The sequence below is a fragment of the Megascapheus bottae genome, chromosome 2 (genome assembly GCF_031878675.1).
Source record: "Megascapheus bottae isolate mThoBot1 chromosome 2, mThoBot2.hap1, whole genome shotgun sequence".
In the NCBI taxonomy this organism is placed as follows: Eukaryota; Metazoa; Chordata; class Mammalia; order Rodentia; family Geomyidae; genus Megascapheus; species Megascapheus bottae.
The window spans coordinates 13555284-13577398 of record NC_143510.1 but is presented as its reverse complement, the minus strand read 5'-3'; the positions used below and the strand labels follow the sequence as shown (position 1 = coordinate 13577398).

At 37.0% G+C, this 22115-nt stretch overlaps 1 protein-coding gene across 10 annotated transcripts in view; it reads left to right on the top strand.

The window, feature by feature from the left end:
- Tasor (transcription activation suppressor) overlaps positions 1–22115 on the top strand; it is a 66245-nt gene that overhangs the window by 12019 nt on the left and 32111 nt on the right. For all 10 annotated transcript variants that reach the window (XR_016533002.1, XM_090320645.1, XM_090320623.1 and 7 more), the window contains exons 3-14: positions 308–400; positions 1142–1214; positions 2005–2096; positions 2435–2596; positions 9303–9427; positions 14778–14809; positions 15705–15810; positions 16505–16608; positions 16920–17023; positions 19146–19218; positions 19324–19395; positions 20607–21308. Coding sequence is in view for 9 of the 10 variants with exons in the window: in XM_090320645.1 (XP_090176771.1) it covers positions 308–400; positions 1142–1214; positions 2005–2096; positions 2435–2596; positions 9303–9427; positions 14778–14809; positions 15705–15810; positions 16505–16608; positions 16920–17023; positions 19146–19218; positions 19324–19395; positions 20607–21308 (1738 nt within the window). In the remaining variant the exon portion in view is untranslated. The remainder of the gene's footprint in view (positions 1–307; positions 401–1141; positions 1215–2004; positions 2097–2434; positions 2597–9302; positions 9428–14777; positions 14810–15704; positions 15811–16504; positions 16609–16919; positions 17024–19145; positions 19219–19323; positions 19396–20606; positions 21309–22115) is intronic.

Genomic DNA, 22115 nt, shown 5'->3' with positions numbered 1-22115 from the left:
CTTTGCTTTAGTAGAGCACTATCCTTAAGCCAAAAAGTCAGGAGCTCAAAGCCTCAATACTAGAACAAAAACAAAACAGCAACAAAAAATTCACAGATGTTAGATGTTTATTCAACTATTTGAATGAAAAAGCAGTGCAACTGTGGGAAAAAAAATGAATTGCAGAATAGGGAAAGAAAAAATATTTCTACTTTGATTGGTTTGGGATCTTGGGGAAAAAAACTTGTTGAAACTAGAAAAAGATTTTACTCAGCTTAAAGTATAATATGGCAAGTAGTTATTACAGATTGGGTTTCATTTTATTTAGTTTGCAGAGAAACGAAAAGAACTTAAGGTTGATGGCCGTTTAGACAAGGAACTTTCAGAATCCTATGCATTTCTCATGGTTGATCGATACCAGGTGAGTTAACGCTTTAGCCAAAATAAGTTGACAGTGTTCCCTTGAAACTAATTTCACAATTTTATTTTCTTTTTCTTTTTCTTTTTTGCCGGACCTAGTGCCTGAACTCAGGGCCTGAGCACCGTCCTTGGGCTGTCTCAAGGCTAGAGTTCTACCACTTGAGCCACAGCACCATTTCCGGCTTTTTCTAAGTGTGTAGTACCAAGGAATCGAACCTGGGTCTTGGTGCATGCTAGGCAAGCACTCTTACCACTAGGCCAAACTCCTGGCCCCTGATTTCACAGTTTGCAACAATTCATTTAATTATAGACTAACACTTTCTTGGTAGATGGGATTCAGAGTGATTAACTAGTTGTTTCTATAATTTCTTTTTCAAGTGTTTTTTTTTTTTCCTCTGATAATCCTATTTTATTCCCCTAGAATATACTTGATAATATGTTTACTATCTAGAGTTGTTGTTTATGTTATTGTAGCCATTACTTTTTCTTTAAAATTTTGTTTAAAAGGAGAATGGTTGAATTGTAAGAGGAATTAAGACTGTCTCATAACTAGAATAAAGATGGATTCCTGATACACTTGCTTTGACGGACTAATTTTTATACTAATATTTAGTCATAAACTGGAATATGCATAGGAAATTTCTTTAAAGTAGACTATATATAGCTTAGAAGCTTATATTTAAAACAAATTTACAAATTACTGTATTCAGTGTTGTGATGAAATATTTTGGTTTTTTTTTAGGTTCAAAGCATATGTGAAAAAGGATTGCAGGTGGGCCAGTCCAAAATAACGATTCTTGGCAGTCCTTCCATGGGTAATTTCTTTCTCATTAGATTTACCTAACATTAAGTTGCCATTTAAAAATTCCCAGGTTCATTCCTGTAACTAGCTACTCAGGAGGCTGAGGGTATCATGCATGCTAGGCAAGCATTCTACCACTAAGCCACATTCCCAGCCCCAGAGATTGCTTTTTAAAATGTTACGTTAGATGAGGTGGTACATTATTGGATTACTTCCTGAACAAAAAATAGAAGACCATGTTCAAAAAAATAAAAATGAGAAGTGTAGGAGGTACAGCTAGGGTGATAAAGCACTTGTTTCAAAATTTCAAGGCCAAGGTGCTCCCGTTTCTTTCCCAGAAATGTTTTAGTCCACATGGTTTTATAAAATTTCTTCAGTTTTAATTTTTTCTCTCCCGTTTCATTTTACTTTGATTCAATGTCTGCTGTCTTGATTGACATTTCATTTTCTTTGTAAAGATACCAGATAGTACCAGGCTTTGGTAACTCATACATGTAATCCTAGTGACTCAGGAGGCTAAAATCTGAGAATAACGGTTGGGTCAGACCAGGCAGAAAAGCCCATGAGACTGTATCTTCAATTAGCCAGCAAAAAGCTGAAAATGAGGTGTGGGTCAAGTGGTAGAATGGCAGCCTGGGAGAGAAAAAAAACAAGTTGAAAGTTCAGAACACTAAGTTCAATCCCCAATATACACATGCACGCACACACCCCTATCATATCTTGTATCTCTATTCTACTATTGATTAACGATTTGGATTTTTTTGGTATTTCTGTGTAATTCAAGCTCATATTTTTCTCTTTAGGTATTTACCTATCTAGATATGCTGATTTATTGCAAGCTAATCCTTTGGAAGCTGGGGCGATAGGTGATGTTGTTATTTTTAAAATAATGAAGGTAATTTTAACTTTATATAGACATGTATCAGATACCATGTGATTTAAATTTAAATTTTAGCAGTTTAAGAGTTCAATTTCCAGGTCTTTAGGAGAAATGAAAAGTCCATACCTGTTAGAATATGAAGCTGTCTTTAAGAGATTTACGTGCTGTCTTTGATCTAAGCTAGCCATGCTTCACAGTTTGTTTTCCAAAGAAAAGAATGACAGGTTAGTGTGTCAGTGATGTAATTTAGATTAGTGATGTTTTTATTAATAGAATTTGTTTACTTGCTATATTTCATGTAGTGAAAGTCATGTTTGGATACATACTTAAGAGATTATTTTTTTCTATTTTAGGGTAAAATAAAGAGCATATTTGACCCCATGAGTGTTAAAAACTTGGAACCTACATTAAATAAGAGTGCTTTGGATCCAACACCAAAGCATGAATGCCATGTGTCAAAGAATGCCGGTAGAATTACATCCCTTTTGGCTTACAGAGCCTATGAGCTTACTCAGGTAAGTTCCTGGGGATCCATTTTAATTATGCAACCTGTTATATCTATTTTGTTATTAAACTTTGAAAATATCTCTTGTTTTCTCCTCTACTATATCAGTTTCTGGTTTTCTCAGAATCTTTATTACTCAAGTTTGTTTAGTGTATCCAAGATGACTCAGAAATGTAGTATCCCTGAAGCCTGGTTTTATACAGAAATTGCCTTTTAACATAAGTCCTAACATTTTGTTGTTGTTGTTGTTTTGGAACTTGAACTCTGGGCCTGGGCGCTGTCAGCTCAAGGCTACCATCCTACCCCTTGAGCCACAGCCCCACTTCCTGTTTTCTAGTGATTAAGTAGAGATAAGAATCTCAAGTTCTTGCTGGGAGTTTGGCCTAGTGGTAGAGTGCTTGCTTAGCATGCACAAAGGCCCAGGTTCGATTCTTCTGGAAGTGGTGCTATGGCTCACGTGGTAGAGCTCTAGCCTTGAGAAAGTCCAAGAACAGTGCTTAGGCCCTGAATTCAAGCTCCACAACTGGCCAAAAAAAAATCTCAAGTTCTTTAGTGCCTAGGAGGCTGGCTTTGAACAGCAATCCTCAGATCTCAGTCTCCTGAGTAGCTAGGATTACAGGCATGAGCCACCATGCCTAGCAAGTCATAACATTTTTTAAATTTTTTAAATTTTTTTGTTGGTTGTCGGGACTTGAACTCAGGCTTGAGTTCCTGAACTCTTTTGCTCTATCACTTTGAGCCATAGCACAACTTCCCACTTTTGAATGGTTAACTAGAGCTGAGAGTCTAATTTGCACAGGCTGGCTTCAAACCATGATCCTCAGGTCTCCGGCTTCCTTGAGTAGTTAGGATTACCGGTGTAAGCCACTGACATGGGGTAACATTTTGAAATTTAAATTTTTCTCGTCTAAAAATCCTCTGGTCCAATAAAGTACTGCTTATTTTTCAAAGCAAATATCAGACTGCCTGAAATATCAGACTAATAATTTTATATATTAACTTTAATTTCCAAACTTAGAATTAATTTTTAGGGTTTATCAGGTATAATACAGAAAACTGTACATTAGTTTTTTTCCTTCTTTCCTAAATTATTGTTAATTGATATACAGTGTGACAGTCAGTATTCAGAGTATAGTGATTAGGGTTATCAGGCATATCTATCATCCTAAACATTTATTTCTTTTGGTTGGGACCATTCCCTCCCAAAAATCTATGTGAGTTCCTGGATTCAATCTCCAGTACTATTAAAAAAAATAATAATACTGGGCACTGGTCAGTAAAGTCTGTAAGACTCTTAATCTCCAGTTAACCACAAGAAAACTGGAAGTGGTTCTGTGGCTCCAAGTGGTAGAGGTAGTGTTGAGCAAAAGAGCTTAGCAGCAGCACCTAGGCCATGAGTTCAAGCCTCATAACTGACTTAAAACACACACACACACACACACACACACAAAAAGCAAAAAACAGCTGGGAGTTTGGCCTAGTGGTAGAGTGCTTGCCTAGCATGCACAAAGACCCAGGTTCGATTCCTCGGTACCACATACATAGAAAAAAGCCGGAAGTGGTGCTGAGGCTCAAGTGGTAGAGCTCTAGCCTTGAGAAAGTCCAAGGACAGTGCTCAGGCCCTGAGCTCAAGCCCAGAACTGGCAAAAAAAAAAAAAGCAAAAAACAACCAACAACCTTAATTGGGTACCAGAAATCCTAGCTACTTAAGAGACTGAGATCTGAAGGATCTTGATTCAAAGAAAAATGGAGCATGGAGGTGTAGTTCAAGTAATAGAATATTCTGTCAGCCTTGGAGGAAGATTGGAAGAGTAAGAATATGAGCCTTGTACCGGCACACACTTAAAAAAAAATTCTTCTAGTTGATTAATACAATTACTTGTTATAAACTGTAATTACTCTTCTGTGTTATACAACATTAGAAGTTATTCTTAGCTGGGAATTTTAGCTCAGTGGTAGTCTGTTCTTAGCATGTTTGAGCCTTGCATTCAATCCTCAGCACAATAAAAAGAAAAGATTTCTCCTATTTAATTGCAGCCCTACAAGGTCTTATCTCCATCACTTCTTTCCCCATGCTTATCTCACCTTCATTAGAATCCACTCTTCCGTATGATTAACTTTTTTTTTTTTTTTGGTGGGTCATACGGTTTAAACTTGGCCTGGGCACTGTCCCTGAGCTTTTCAGATGAAGGCTACCACCCTACCCCTTGAGCCAAGCCCCACTTCCCATTTTCTAGAGGTTAATTGGAGATAAGAGTCTCAGGTTCTTTTGTGTCCCGGCTGGCTTTGAACCTTGATCCTCAGATCTCAGTCTCTTGAGTAGTTAGGATTACAGGCGTGAGCCACCATGCTGGCTTCTATGAGATTAACTCTTTAGCTCTCATAAGAAGCAGGAACATGCAGTAGTTTGGTTTTTGTCTGACTGATTTCATTTAACATAATGTCCCCATTTGCATCCATGTTACTGAAAAGAATTTCATTCTTTATGATTGAGTGTGTGTGTGTGTGTGTGTGTGTGTGTTGCTGGCTTGAGGCCTTATGACTTTTTCACTACTACTTGAGCCACACCCAGTTCATGCTTTTTGCTTGTTAATTTGAAATTAGAATTTTACCAGGCATTGAACTATGTATAGTCAGTGTGATTATTTTATTATATTATTATTACTATTTTTTTTTTGGGAGTCCTGGGCCTTGAACCCAGGGCCTGAGCACTGTCCTTGGGCTTTTTCCACAAGGCTAACATTCTACCACTTGAGCCACAGCACCACTTCTTGCTTTTCTATGTATGTGGTACTAAAGAATCTTCATGCATGCTAGGCAAGCACTCTACCACTAGGCCAAACTCCCAGCCCAGTGTAATTATTTTAAACAAATATAAAAAATGTTCAAAGGTATTATATGTACCAATGGATTGAAAGAAGTGATGTTAGCCTCTCTAGAAATATTGTTTCTTTTTTGTCTCTTTAATTTTTATTGTTAGTATAATGTAAAATGTATTATAGGTTTTTTGAGAGGGTATAGAGCTTGAATGTAGAGCCTCATACTTGCTCAACTTGCTTACTCAGTACTGGAGCTCTTGTACCCATTGCCTCAAGCCTGGCTTCTTGCTGATCAGTATGGCGATGAAGTATTTTGGACTTTTCTGCCTAAGAGCTAGAATTACAGGCATGAGCCATCAATATGTGGCTCTTTTCTTTTTCTTTTTCTTTTTTTTATGGTAATGAGCCTTGTACTTTTAGGCAGATCAGGTTTTCCAGCACTAGATTGATTCCCAGACTTCTTTTGAATAATCAATACAAAAGACATGTGTTTGAAGGTTTTTAGTCTTTATTAAGTGAGTGAGGAGAGGAGCAGTGCTTAGATACAAACTCAGGGCTTGGTGTTGTGCTTGCTATACTGTCATTTTACCACTTAGGCCATATCCCCAACCCAGCTGAGGGCTTTTGGGAAAAAGGGGACTTTTAGAGGCCTAAGGATATGACTCATTACCCTCTGCATAGTAGTGGCATTATTGGTAGGTATGAGTTATAATTACAAAGTACTCATCAGTGTGTGAGTGCGTGTGTATGTGTGCGTGCACAGACACACACATGCATGCATGTGTTTGTGCATGTGTGTTGGTCCTGGGGCTTGAACTCCGGGCCTGGGTGCTTTCCCTGAGCTTTGTTGCTCCAGGCTAGCCTGGTTAGTATTAAACCATGATCCTCAGATCTCCACCTTCTGAGTGCTAGGATTATGGGCATGAGACACCAGTGCCCAGCTCAGATGTGTTTTTTCTATTGAAATAATATGCGAAATGATAGTTAGGATTGGTTTCATTTGTGTTCTTAGTATTTTACTTTTGGCTTTTGGCTTTATGGGATGAGCTTGACACTTAGCAATTCCACTTGTAATATTTTCAATAGGAAATACGTTATATAGCCCCTGTAGTCAACTTCTCAGAAGTAAACTTGAAATATCTAAGAATGGCATAATGAACTCTGATATATTCAAGTACATTATTATTTGTCATACTAATAATGATTAATCACTTATTATTAGTGCTGATACTGGTTTAAACTGAGGGCCTTGGAATCTCGATGGTCTTTTTCCACTCCAAGCTAGTGATCCACACTTGTGCCTCACCTTCACTTCTGGCTTTCTGCTTGTTAACTGGAGTTAGGAGCCTGTGGAGGGTTTGACTGCCCTGGCAGGCTTTGAGCCAAGATCCTCAGGTCCCAGCTAGATTTACAAGCTTGATCCACTGGTACCCATAAAATTATGTATTACAAAATACATTTGAAATACTAAATTTATTTTGGTTACATAGACAAGCTTTAGCTTAAAGCAGTTTTTTTTTTTAATCTCAGATACCTAAATAATTTCTTTGTCAAAAGGAGAAAGGTAATTTCTCTAGATGCGGAGAAGGCATTTGACAAAATATAACATCCATTCATGTTGAAAGCACTAGAAAAAATAGGAATAAGAGGTACATTCTTTAAAATAATTAAAGCCATATATGACAAACCTATAGCCAGTATTATACTAAATGGTGAAAAACTGGAACCATTTATCTTAAAATCAGGAACTAGACAGGGATGCCCACTCTCTCTACTTCTCTTCAATATAGTGCTGGAACCCTTAGCCAGAGCAATAAGGCAAGAAAAGGACATCAAAGGGATCCACATAGGGAAAGAAGAAATTAAACTATCCCTATTCCCAGATGACATGATCCTCTACTTCAGTGACCCAATAAGGGCCACTCCCAAACTCCTAGAATTCATAAACTACATTAGCAAAGTAGCAGGGTACAAAATTAACCTCCAGAAGTCAGTAGCCTTCTTGTACACCAACAATACACAAACAGAAGGCCAAATCAAGAAAATGATCCCATTTGTAATAGCCCACCAAAAAATAAAATACTTAGGAATTAACTTAACCAAAGATTTAAAGGAATTGTTTAATGAAAACTATAAAAGCCTAACAAAAGAAATTAAAGAGGACACTAGGAAATGGAAAGCCATCCCATGCTCATGGTTAGGGAGAACCAACATAGTGAAAATGGCTATACTGCCAAAATTGATATACAGATTCAGTGCAATCCCCATCAAAATCCTAAAGACATTCTTTATTGAAAGAGAAGATATAATCCAAAGGTTCATATGGAACAAGAAAAGACCTAGAATAGCCAAAACAATTCTAGGCAAAAAGAGCAATGCAGGTGGTATTACAATACCAGACTTCAAACTCTACTCTAGAGCCATAATAACAAAACCAGCATGGTATTGGCACAAAAATAGACCAGAAGATCAATGGAACAGAAGATCCAGAAATAGAACCACATACCTACAGTCAACTTGTATTTGACAAAGGAGCCAAAGATATACAGTGGAAGAATCACAGCCTATTCAATTACTGGTGCTGGCAAAACTGGGCAGCCACATGCAGAAAACTAAAAATTGACCCCAGCCTTTCGCCATGCACAAGCATTAACTCAAAGTGGATCAAAGACCTCAATGTCAGACCGGAAACCTTGAAACTGCTACACAATAAGAGTTGGAGAGACACTGGAACTCATAAGCACAGGCAAAAGATTCCTGAACAGAATCCCAGGGTCACAACAGACTGGAGAGAGACTTGATAAATGGGACTACCTAAAAATAAAAATTTTCTGCACAGATAAAAGCATAGCCACTAAAGTAGAAAGACAGCCAACCAACTGGGAAACGATATTTACCAATAATACATCAGACAAATGCTTAAAATCCAGTATCTACAGGGAACTCAAGAAACTAATCCCCTCCCCAAACCCAACAAACCATTCACTAAATGGGCAAGGGAGCTAAAGAGAGACTTATCAAAAGAAGAGGTTAAAATGGCAGAAAAGCATATGACAAAATTCTCATCATCCATGGTCATAAAGGAAATGCAAATAAAAACAGCCCTAAGATACTACCTTACTCCCAACAGGAATGGCCAAGATTTTGAACTCAGACAATGACAGATGCTGGCGGGGTTGTGGAGAAAAAGGAACCCTGCTGCACTGCTGGTGGGACTGTAAGCTAGTTCAGCTACTCTGGAAAGCAGTATGGAGGTTTCTTAAAGAACTGAAAATTGACTTTCCCTATGATCCTGCCATACCACTCCTGGGCATCTATCCTGAACATCATAAACCAGGATATGATAAGGACACCTGCTCGGCTATGTTCATCTCTGCACTATTCACAATAGCCAGGCAATGAAAACAATCTAGATACCCTACTGCAGATGATTGGATACAGAAAATGTGATAAAATGGAATTCTACATACCCAACAGACAAGATAAAATAATGGCATTTGCAGGGAAGTGGATGAATCTAGAGCAAATCATGTTGAGTGAAACAAGTCAAGACCAAAGGTTCAGAAGGCGCATGGTATCCTTAATATGTGGCTATTAGATCCAAACAGTACAAGAGCAAGGACTCAATGCTATGGACATGGTATTGGAAATATAAACACAACTACACAGACATAAAAACCTGTAGACCCTTAGCCTAATTTTGATTATGTTCTAAAATCTAAGTGCCAGTCATTGTAAATAGAGATTCCCTTCTTGAATAATTGTTAAACATGTCATTTGAAATATGATGTGAAAAATCAATGTTAATAAATTCTTTAATTAAAAAAAGAAAGGTAAGTATAAGATTTCACTTTTTACATATTCATAGAAGTTAATTTTGTGTTCTCTTATTTTTAGTATTACTTTTATGAATATGGCTTTGATGAATTAAGGCGAAGACCAAGACATGTCTGTCCATATGCAGTTGTATCTTTTACTTACAAAGATGAAATACAAACTCCCAAATTTATATCTTCATTGAGGTAAGAAATAGAGTTTTGCAATTAGGTATGGTTGGAAAGAGGTGAATTTTACAGGTCCTCCAGAATGATGTGTGTCTGCCATGTGGTCCCACCCCATCCCTTTCCATTTTTCTTGAAATCAGTCTGATACCTGATTGGTCATTATGAGTTTAAAGGTTGCATTGCTAGGGAAAACAAGGAAAAAGCCAACCAAACCAGAAAATACAAATCATCTGTGAAAGACAGATTGTTGAATATAGAAATAGAAACTAAATTTTTACTAAGACATCATTTGGTTCTTTGTCAGTTCTTAAAGTTAAAATGTTGTATATTAGCTTTCTTTCTTTTTTGGGGGAGGTGGGGAGGAGGGGCAGGTCATGGGGCTTGAACTCTGGGGCTGGGCACTGTCCTTCAGTTCAAAGCTACTGCCCTACCCTTGAGACACAGCCCCATTTCCCATTTTCTAGTGATTAATTGGAGATAATAGTCTCATGGCTTTGAAGTGCCCAGCCTGGCTTTGAACTGCAATTCTCAGATTTCAGCCTCCTGAGTAGCTAGGATTACAGGCGTGAGCCACCGTGCCCAGCTTAGGTTTCTTGAAAATTAAACTAAAATTAACCTAAATCATGTGCTAGTTGGAAGACTAGTTACTGGGAGTTTTTAAAAGCTAAGTGATTTTGATTTCAACCAGTATTTAGTATCATTTGTGTTTTTTTTTATTAAAGAGTTTATTAACTTGATTTTTACATCATATTTCAAATGACATGTTTAACAAGTGTTCAAGAAGGGAATCTCTATATACAATCACTGGCACTTAGTTTTTAGAACATAATCAAAATTAGGCTTAGGGTTTGTATATCATAGATACATATTAATGTATGAAATAAAACATTATAGAGTCATAGATTTTTATGTCTATGTAGTTATGTTTATATTTCCAATACCATGTCCATAGCATTGGGTATGCAAATATTGAGTCCTCGCTCTTATACTGTTTGGATCTAATAGCCACATATTAAGGATACCATGCACCTTTTGTTCCTTTGGTCTTTACTTGTCTCATTCAACATGATTTGCTCTAGATTCATCCACTTCCCTGAAAATGCCATTATTTTATCTTGTCTGTTGGCTATGTAGAATTCCATTGTGTATATATATGACATTTTCTGTATCCATCTGCAATAGGGCATCTGGATTGTTTTCATCGCCTGGCTATTGTGAATAGTGCAGAGATAAACATAGCTGAGCAGGTGTCCTTATCATATCTTGGGTTTCATTTGTGATTTTTTACAAGCCCTTATATAAAGTCCCTAAATGCCAATGAGCAAAATTAGCCCCTTTCCTTCAGTGTGGTGATCTCAAGCTGTTTTTTGTTTGTTTTGGGTGGTATTGAATATTGAACTCAGGGCCTAGACGGTCTACTATTTGAGCCCCTTTTTTATGTTGGTTATTTGTGGGGTTAGGTCTTAAACTAACCTGGCCTAAAAATCCTTGGACTTGTGCTTCCCACCAACTGTTGTACTTCTGCTATTCTGTGCCTTCTGAGTCTAAAGACATTTTAACCAATTGAAAATGTAAATTTAGCAATAAAGGTGGTTGTAACCACTCACAGGTGGTTGAGTAGATTAAGCGTGTTTTACAAAAACAAAAACAATTTGGCCACTAAGCTTGCTATGTTATTACAGTGTGAATCACTAGCACCAGATTATTTTCTTTACTTTGATTTTGGTCTGCAGTGCTAGATACTCATATCAGTCAAATGTAGACCATGTATCTTTTACCTTGAGTATGTCATGAATACTATCACCTTAGGACTCTGCATTTATTGTCCCATCAATTTCCTAATTATCTACATAGCTGTTTTCCTCTAGTCCTGTAGGTCACTCCTTAAAGGTGACTGACAATCTCAATAATGCCCTCGCCCTTTTTTTTTTTTTTTTTTTTGTCAGTTGTGAGGCTTGAACTTAGGGGTTGGGCACTGTTCATGAGCTGAGCCTCTTTGTGCTGAAGGCTAGAGCTCTACCACTTAAGCCTAATGCCAGTTCTAGTTTACTGTCGGTTAATTAGAAATAAGAGTCTTACAGACTTTCTTGCCCAGGCTGGCTTCAAACCACAATCCTCAGATCTCAGCCTACTGAGTAGTTAGGAGTACAGGCATGAGCTTCTGGTGCCCAGCTAGTAAGTCCTTTCTTATATGTGTGTATGTATGTATGCTGGGCTCAGGGTTTTGGCCCTATTCCTTAGCTTTTTTTGCTCAGACTGGTGCTTTACTACTTGAGCCACAGCTTCACTTAGAGCTTTTTGGTGGTTCATTGGAGATAAGAGTCTCACCAGACTTGTCCTGCTCAGGCTGGCTTCAAACTGATATATAAAATCCTAAGATTATCAACCTCCTGAGAAACTAAAATCACAAGGGTAAGTCGTTAACATCCAGCTTTTTTTTTTTTTTTTTTTTTTTTTGCCAGACCTGGGGCTTGACTCAGGGCCTGAGCACTGTCCATGGGTTTTCTTAAGGATAGATCTCTACCATTTGAGCTACAGCACAATTTCCGGCTTTTTCTATGTGTATGGTACCCAGGAATCAAACTTGGGTCTTTGTGAATGCTAGGCAAGCACTCTACCACTAGGCCAAACTCCTGGCCTTTTTATTATTCTTTTTTATTAAAGAATTTGTTAACATTGATTTTTACATCATATTTCAAATGACATGTTTATCAAACAAGTATTCAAGAAGGGAATCTCTATATATAAACCGGCACTTAGATTTAGAGCATAAATTATGCTGAGGGTTTGTATGTCATAGATACATATTAATCTATGTAATAAAACATTGTCTATTTTTTATTCTTTTAAAAGTTTTTAAATCCATTATAATTTTTTTTCTGCATAGAACTTAAAGCTGTCACCATCTGATAACTCTACATGTTTATTGTATACCTTTTTCATTAACTTGTAAACTATTTGAAGTCAGGGTTTAATGAACTAATTTCTGTTAATGGATCTTTTTTTGTTTGTTTGTTTTTGCCAGTCTTGGAGCTTGAACTCAGGGCCTGAGCAGTGTCCTTGGGCTTTCTCAAGGCTAGAGCTCTATCACTTGAGCCAGAGCACCATTTCCCACTCTTTCTATGTGGTACTGAAGAATTGAACCCAGGTCTTCGTGCATGCTAGGAAAGCACTCTACCACTAGGCTAAATTCCTGGCCCTATTTACAATAGTTACAAATATAATTTGTTTTTTCTGCTTTTATTCTCTTGTTCAGTATGCCATTAAAAATAACAGAGCCCTGTGCATTAGCTCACGCTTGTAATCCTAGCTACTCAGGATTATTTATTTACTTATTTATTTTAAAAGAAAAGCCCTCCTTTGTTTTTTATTTTACTTTTGGTGCTAGTATTTGGATTGAACTTAGCTTTCTTGCTGAAGGCTGGTGCTGCTCCATCATTTGAGCTATAGGTCTGTTTCTGGCTTTGGGTAGTCAATTGGAAATAAGAGTCTCAGAGACTTTTCTACTCAGGCTGGCTTCTAACATCAATCCTCAGGTCTCATCCTCCTGAATATGGCTAAGATTACCAGAGTGAGCTACTAGCTGTGTAATTTTTTTTCTTACCTCCCTTAAGTTTGTATAATTATGATAATAGGAGAAAAGTGTGTGTGTGGTGTGTGTGTGTGTACACTGAGGATTGAACTCAGGCCCAAGTGTTGTCCCTCAGCCTTTTCACTCAAGGCTAATGCTCAGCCACTTGAATCACAGTTTGTTTTCTATGTTTGCCATGGTAAATTGGAAGTAAAAGTCTCTTGTAAGCACTTTTTCTCTAAGCAGTCTTTGGTTCATTAAGTATTTTAATGCATAGTTACAAATATAATTTGTTCTTTATGCTTTTCTTTCTCTTGTGCAGTATGCCATTAAAAATAACACAGAGCCCTTTGCGTTGGCTCATGCTTGTAATCCTAGCTACTCAGGAGGCTGAGATCTTAGGATGGCGGTTCAAAGCCAGCCTTGGTACTAAAGTCCATGAGACTCTTATCTCCAATTAACCACCAGAAAACTGGAAGTGGCACTGTGGCTGAAGGGGTAAGGTGGTAGCCTTGGGCTAAAGAGCTCAGGGACAATGCCCAGACCCAGAGTTCAAGTCCCAGGACCAACAAAAAATAAAAATAAAAAAATAACACAGAGCTGGGATGTAGCTCAGTGACAGAGTGCTTGCCTAGCAAATATAACATTCTCGGTTCCCAGTACCAAAGAAAACAAAAGACAGTTTGCAAAAAGCTAGACTGGAGACATAGTCGAAATGATAAGAATGCCAGATGAGCACAAATGCTGAGCACAAGGCCCTGAGTTCAAATTCCAGTACAACTAAAAAAATCCCTCAGAGTCTAATATTCAGAATCATAAACCATTATAACTAATAGTCACTAAGTAAATGTTTAAGTTGGGCGCTGGTCGTTCACACCTGTAATCCTAGCTACTCAGGTGGCTGAGATCTGAGGATCATGCCTGTAATCATAGCTACTCAGAAAGCTTAAGATCTGAGGATCACTACTCAAAGCCAACGTGGACAGGAAAGCCTGTGCAACCCTGACCATTATCACCAATAAACTACTCAGAAAAAGCACTGTGGCTCTTGGGGTAGAACGCTCGTCTTGAGCACAAAGTGGCTCAGGGATAGACAGAGCCCAAGCCTTGAGTTCAAGGTTCAGGAGGATCAAAAAACAAAAACAAAAAGGGCACTTATGGGCAGGCATCAATGATTAATACCCGTAATTCTAGCTACTCAAGAAGTTGAGATTTTTTTTTTCTTTTTTGCCTGTCCTGGGGCTAGAACTCAGGGCCTGAACAGTGTACTTGGGCTTTCCTCAAGGCTAGCGCTCTACCACTTGAGCCACAGCACCATTTCTGGCTTTTTTTTTATATGTATGTGATAATGAGGAATCAAACCCGGGTCCTCCTGCATGCTAGGCAAGCACTCTACCACTAGGCCAAACTCCTGGCCCAGGGAGCTGAGATTTGAAGATTGTTGTTTGAAACCATGGTGGGCAGGAAAGTCTGAAACTGTCGACTCCATTTAACCACCAAAAATCTGGAAATAGAGCTATGGCTCAAATGGTAGAATGTTATTCATAAGCAAAAATCGCCCAGGCCTCTTGAGTACAAGGTCTTGGACTGGCACAAAACAAAACAAAACAAAACAAGGTCAGGGCTGCAGTTGTAGCTTAGTGTCCACCGGTTGCCTGGCATTCTTAAGGCCATGAATTTGACCACCAGCATTGCAAACAAACAAAAATTAACATTTAATTTCAAGACCCTTAATGTTAACTTTCATGTTGTTGCCAAACAATAATTTTCTTTTTCTTTTTAAAAATTTATTTGTAGATCTAACAGCTTTAATGCAGATAGAAACATAGGTAAGAGTCTTTTTTTTAGTTTTATAAATTGAAACAGTAAATTTCAATAATAAAATATAAATAAATGTTTTTATTTTAGTAATAAAAATCTGAAAAAGTATGGAAAAGCAAGTAAGTTCATGTTATGATACAGAATCAACATTTTGTCATCCTGCATACTTTTTTAAGAAGAAGTCTTTAACTGAAAAAAAAAAAAGTAAAACTATTCAAACCACAATTTTATCTTTAAAGATAAAAATAGTTTACCTGCCTCAGCCTCCACCCTCCACTTCTTGTATTTTTTAAATAGTCCAGGTTGTCCTCATACTAAAAAGCCTGTTTCCCTAGTGCTTGAGCATTAGAAGTATGGGCTATCATGCCTGGCTTACTTGCTTTTTAAAACTATTAAGTTCAGCAGAGGCTTTGCATTTAGAAAAGGTAAAGATGATTACCTTATACACAGGTGCATCCAGAACTCGTGGTGGAATATGAGATTTTGGTACATTTAAGAAGGAATATGATTCCTACAGCAGTTGGCAAAGTTGGGATTTGTTACAACGCTTGGCTCTGAGAATAAAGTTGATGTAAAAGCTAAAAAAATAAAAATAAAAAAAGATGAGTTACAAGCAACATTAACAATAACTTACGAGCAAATAGGTAACATTGTGGGCATTCATATAGTTAACCACATTTAATATAATTTCCTTTAGGGGAATTAAGAGGGCAGTGACTATATTGTCATTGTTTCTCATACAAGTTTGTTACTTATTAAAGTTGGAATTTTTTTTTAAGCAAACGGTGCTTTAAATTCTATGATTTTCTACTTAAACCTTGGTTCTAGGTATTTTTTACTTTTAGTAAATATATATTTACTTCCCTGGAATTAAGCAATTGATCTTTTATTACTTTCATTTAGATAAATGTAACTACACCCTATGGCAAGGACAACTTTTAAATAAAGGGAAGCTTCTGTGCTATATTTCTTTGAGGTCATCCACTCGTGCATTTTTGCCTATTAAACTGTAAGTATAGAACATTAAATAGCTATTGACCATTGCAGTTTCCAGTTTCTTTAGCTTTTATCTTTTTTTCCACACTTTTGTTCCCTATGAAGTTAAAATAAGTGGCTAGAAATATAAGTATGTACCACCAGTGCCCAGCTGGTGTTCTGCATATAGTAGACATAAAAGTTAACTTTTTTTGTTGTTGTTGAAAAGAACTTTGATATGGTTAGTTAAGTTAAATTGTACAGGTTATTTTAGGTCCTATAGATCTGAAACAGAACAGAAAGGTTTAAATGATCTTTTTGTTGACACCACAAGAAATATTAGAGGCTAGGGAAAATTTAAACAGTTTGTAATTGAGGGCAGAGGTGTAGCATAGTAGTAGAATGAAGACTGTGGGTTTAATTCTCCAGAACATCAAAAAAGTAATGAAAGTTTATGCTTTATCTTAAATAAAATTTTATTGTTTGTAGTTAGTAAATCGACATAGATTAGCTTCTGGCTTAAGAATGTGGAAGGTGGCAGTGTTGCTAGGAATCTGTTTACCTCTATATAGATAACTGAGCATTCTGTATCAAGTACTCTTCAAAATAAAGCATATTATTTTTCTGATGGAGGGGAAAAGAAAGTGGAGAGAGGGAGGAGGGAGAGGGAGAAGGGTAACATTATTAGAATTTAAAATTCAAGTGTGGCAACATGCTTTTTATTTCAGTCCTGACAAGTTAGATGTTGAAACAGTTATGAGCATTGATCATCTGAAACAGAAAATTCCTCCAGCATTATTTTATAAGGAAACCTACTTAGGTCCAAATGAAGGTAATTTAATTTTTTTTTTTTCAATCTTGGGGCTTGAACTCTGGGTCTGGGGGTTGTCCCTAAGCTCTTCAGCTTAAGGCTACCACCCTACCCCTTGAGCCACAGCTCCACTTCCTGTTTTCTAGTGGTTAATTGGGATAAGAGTCTCAGGTTCTTTACTGCCAGTGCTGGCTTTGATCCTCACATCTCAGCCTCCTGAGTAGCTAGGATTACAGGCATAAGCCACCACACTTGGCTATGTAATTTAATTTTTTAAAAAGTTTTATCAGAGGAACTTGATTTGTATATTTACTGTGATTTTTTCTTATCAGTTTTGAAGAATGGGATGTATTGTAGCCTTTATGAAGTTGTAGAAAAGCCAAGAATTGGAAATAACTTGGAGAGTTTACTGCAAAAACTGGAGAAAGAAAAACTTGTGAGTGATAGCTGTTTGGATGTTCTTTATCTTCCTTGGAAATATCTTTGATCATAAAAATTGGTTTTTAGACCCCATAACCAAAGTCCGGAAGTCCCAAATTAGGTCTGGCCACTTGCCTCCAGATGCCAAAGAAACATGGCAGAGGGCAGAGATAGAAGATTTATTACATCACAGCCATGGAAAGGTTACTGGTACTCCTCTCTTCAGAATTACAAAGACATTGGCTTCACTTTAAATAGGGCTAGGAGAGAAAGATTTGCGCATAGGTAAAAAGTCCCAAGGCACAGGTGTTGCCTCCTTGACCATTATCCCAGTCTTCCTCCCTGGAGGAGTTTCAGAGAAGTTCCTTCACCACAGAAGAGCAGAGGAACTAGATGATCTCTTGAGCATTTTCGGTTTGTATTAATATCATAAAAGGAAGGGACACTAATTGAGGGACAGTTTACCTTTCACACAGATGATTATCACAATCTGCTTTTCTGCTGCAAACAGGACATTGCAAAGGAACTGCAACAGATAATTGCTCAGATTGAAGGCATAGATTCAAAGTTGTAGAACTTCTAGTTAATTGACAGGACCTACGGAAAACATATTTTTTTTTCTGCCAGGTGCTAATCCTGGGGTTGAAAATCCAAGCCATGGCGTTATTTTTTGGTTTTGGGGTTTTTGTTTTGTTTTGTTTTTGTTGGTTTGATTTTTTTTTTCTTGTTCAAAACTAGCTATGATGGTTTTTGTTTGTTTGTTTGAGCCACAGCTCCACTTCCAGCATTTTGGGGTTTTTTGGTTGTTAGAGATAAAAGTCTTACAGACTTTACTACCGGGCTGGCTTTGAATTGCAATCCTCAGATCTCAGCCTCCTAAGTAGCTAGGTAGGATTAGAGGCATGAGCATCAGCACCCAGCTGTGCTTAACCATTTTTAACTAAACCCCTCAAATTTTATTTATTTGTTGGTTTGTTTTGTTGCTACAGGGCTTGGGCTATGTCCCTCAGCTTCTTTTGCTCACGGCTAGCATTCTACCACTTGAGCCACAGCCAAACTTCTAACTTTTTCTGTGTATGTAGTACTGAGAAATCGAAGCCAGGGCTTCATGCATGCTGGGCAAGCACTGTACCGATAAGCCACATTCCCAGCCCCAATTTTAGAAGTCTTTAGTCTTTATATAGTTTCAGAAAAAAAATTAACAAATTGGTTTCATAATTAATTGGAAAAATTATTTCAATAATATTGTGATTACATTATGGGAATGAGAAATTTTCATTTGCTTTGTATTCTGTTAATCAGCAGTCAGTTGATGCAGTTTTTGTTTTACCATTAAAAAGGGCTTTTTAATTGGGAGCATTGTTTTTATTAAAGATAGAAAAAACAAAAACAAAAAACCTTTGTTGCTCTAGTCCCAAGACTTGGAAGTCTGGGCCTGGGCAATGTCCCTGAGTTTTGTTTGGTTTTTTTTGCTAGTCTTGGAGCTTATACTCGGCCTGAGCACTATCTCTGGTCTTTCTCAAGGCTAGAGCTCTACCAGTTGAGCCACAGCACCACTTCTGGCTTTTTCTATGTATGTGGTACCAAACTGAACCTGGGTCTTCAGGCATGCTAGACAAGCACTCTACCACTAGGCCAAACTCCCAGCCCTGTCCTGAGATATATGCTCAAAACTAGTTCCACATCTGATTTTTTTTTTTTTTGTAGTTAATTACAGTTAAGAGTCTTACGACTTTGATGCCTGGGTTGGCTTAGAACTGTGATCCTTTGCCTCCTAAATTGCTAGGACAACAGGTGTGAGCATGCCTGATTTCTTCTTTTAAATTTTTTAAAATATTTTTTGTATTTTTATTTTTGCCAGTACTGGGAACTGAGCTCAGAGCCTGAGCACTGTCCATGGGCTTTCTCAAGGCTAATGCTCTACCACTTGAGCCACAGTACTACTTCTGGCTTTTCTGTGTATGTGGTATTGAGGAATCGAACCTAGGTCTCTGGCATGCTAGGCAAGCACTCTAACTAGGCCAAACTCCCGGCCCCCTCCTTTTTTTTTTTAATAATTATCAGAAAGTGCTATTTGTCTTCCTTACAGTGAATGATATTAAGGCAAATATAACTTTTTCCCTCTTCCAAAAATTCAGGTTCTTGTTAAACCTTTGGGAGACCAAGGATACCTTTTTCTTCTTTCTCCTCAGCAGATGGTTCCTCCTTATGGTAGGTAATTGCTGTTTAGTTTTTACACTTTAAACTTTTTAAAGAAATTGCTAACAAATTTGACTTCTGTTTTATTTGCTAATAAATTTGGCTTCTATTTTATAGAACATCATACAGTCAAGTCTCGAGTCCTACATGCCCTGTTTCTGTTTCAAGAACCTAGAACCATAATTACATGTAAGTTCTTTGAATACTGAAATCTAATTACTAAGTGATTACTACATTTTACTTGAATTTTTCAGATGAAAAACTTACCAGCATTTTTTCTTTTTCTACGTCATGTTTTGGGAAATAACTGAAGTTATTTAGAGGAATTAGCAGTCTTAATATGTTCTTTATGATTTTTTCTTGGTACAAAAAAAAATCCCTCTTTTTGGTTGCACTGAGGTTTGAACTTTTAGGGGCCTTGTGCTTGATTGGCAAGCACATTACCAGTTGAGCTTTCCCTTCCAGACTTGTTACTTGAGTTAATTTTTCAGACAGGGGCTCACAATTTTGTCTGCTTTGGGCTTCAGTCATTCTACCTCTGCCTCCTGAATAGCTGAGATTACAGGTGTGAACCCTCTGTCCACCTTTTCAAAGAGCGTCTCACTAACATTTTGTTTATTCTGATCTTGAGCTGGCATTCTCATATCTCTGCCTCCCAAGTATCTGGAGGTTACTGGAATGTCCAACCGTGCCTAGTGATTTTTTTTATTCTTTTAGTGCTTTCACTCTTAAGTTTGATTATATTTGTTACAGGACTATGGGTTATGAAGGTCTTAGGTGATTTTTTTTTCTTAAGTTCAATTTTTTTGTCCAAATTTTAATGACTTTCGAGTGTCATGTGCCAGATTGAGTATCAGATCATTCCAAATGTGTAAGAATTTGGGGCGCTAATGTTAGAGAAAATGTGCTATTCATAAAAGAGATCCTACAAGTTGCTTCCTTGTAGATTAAGGATGAGTCTTTCAATCTGGGTATTTAGTTGCCTGTATGTCTGTTTATGGAAAAGATAGTTCATGTGAAGCCAAAATTGCTGCATTACAGAACAGAGGAGAGGAGAGAGGATTGGGGGGAGGAAAGAAAGAGTTGGGGGAGGGGGTATCATTATTGCATGACTATTGTCTTGTCTTCCGTACATTTTGCTTGTTGCCATTTGAACTGCCTAGGCATAATAGAAAATGAAAATCTTACCATGTTTTCTGCTCTTTCATTTGTTATAGTTTCTTCTTGGTATATTTTAGACAGAAGCATGTTTATATTTGCTATACTGTGTATATTTATGGGTTGGGTACTCATCTGGCTGAGAATTAATGTATCGGTGTTGTTACACATCCTTGACACTCTGTAAGTCTCTTTGATTAGTTCCTTAATTAATAATATGATTTGCTTTGTTTTATTTACAGCACAAAAAGGTCCAACCAATGCAGCACCACAGGAAAGGCATGAGAACATGCCAGATGTGTTAAAAATAACACAGTTTTTACAATTTGCTTTGATTCAATGTCGAAAGGAATTCAAAAATATAAATACGATAAATTTTCATTCTGTTGTTGAAAAGTATGTAAGTGAATTTTTTAAGCGAGGTTTTGGCTCAGGGAAACGAGAATTTATCATGTTTTCTTATGATGCACGATTAGATGATAGAAAATTCTTATACTCAGCCCCCAAAAATAAGTCCCATATTGATGACTGTTTGCATACATATATTTTCCAACCTGAAATGTATCAGTTACCTATTTTTAGATTGAAAGAGCTATTTGAAGAAAACAGAAAACTTCAGCAGTTTAGTCCACTTTCAGATTATGAAGTTCAAGAAGAAGAAATGAATGGCACAAAAATGAAATTTAGAAAACGGAATAATTCAAGAAGTGAAACTATAAAACCTAGAAAGCAAAAATCATCTCATTCTTTAGATTATGATGAGGATAGAGTCAAAGAATTGATTAATTTAATTCAATGTAGGAAAAAAAATGTAGGTGGGGACTCAGACACCGAAGATATGAGAAGCAAATCAGTCATGAAGAGGAAACTTGAGGATCTACCTGAAAATATGAGAAAACTCGCCAAAACAAGTAATTTACCTGAAAATTGCCATCAGTTTGAAGGTAAATAGCAAGCACATTGCTCATATTAACAAATGAAAATATACAAAATGAGTTCTTTTTCTTTCTAGTATAACAACTTGCAAATTAAAAAGGTTGGGGCCAAATAAAAACTCATGTTTTTAAATAAAATCATATTGGCATATAGCTTTGCCCACTGCTTTCTATGGATATAACAGTTTTCACACTGTTACAGAGTTGGAATAGGGACTACATGACTTACGAAGTCTAAAGTAATCGCCGTAGCTCTGAACTGAAAACATTTGCCAAGCCTGATACAATAGATTTCTGAATTGTTTGGTTTAGGAGTGTATGGCAAAATTTATACTCAGCTGTTATACTGATCAGAGCTCTTAATTTTTTTATACCCTTTTACTTTCATAAATGAATTAGAATGTTGAGTTCTTACAGGATGTTGCTTAATGCAAGTGGGGACATTTTGAGCTTTAAAGTGAAATTCTTAGATATAAATTTAGTAATAACTGACTTTTTCTACTTTAACTTTGTTTTGCTATACACCTGTTTCAGTTGACAGAAATGATAGATTCTTAGTGTGCTATTATAAGTATTGCAAGTAATGTAAAACATGTTTTTCTTCTAGGGTTTTTGGATTTTTAACACTGCTAGTCCATAAGCATGAAATAAAGTTCTTTTGCGCTCCAGGACCATCAGTGTAATATTTTACATTTTTGTGCTGTTGTTCATTATTACTGATTGTGACAGATTCTATTAATTTTTAAAAATAGTTTAGACCTCAAATAATTGTACAAGGAAGTTGTAATTTAATGTGTTCATTTATGCATCCAGGGC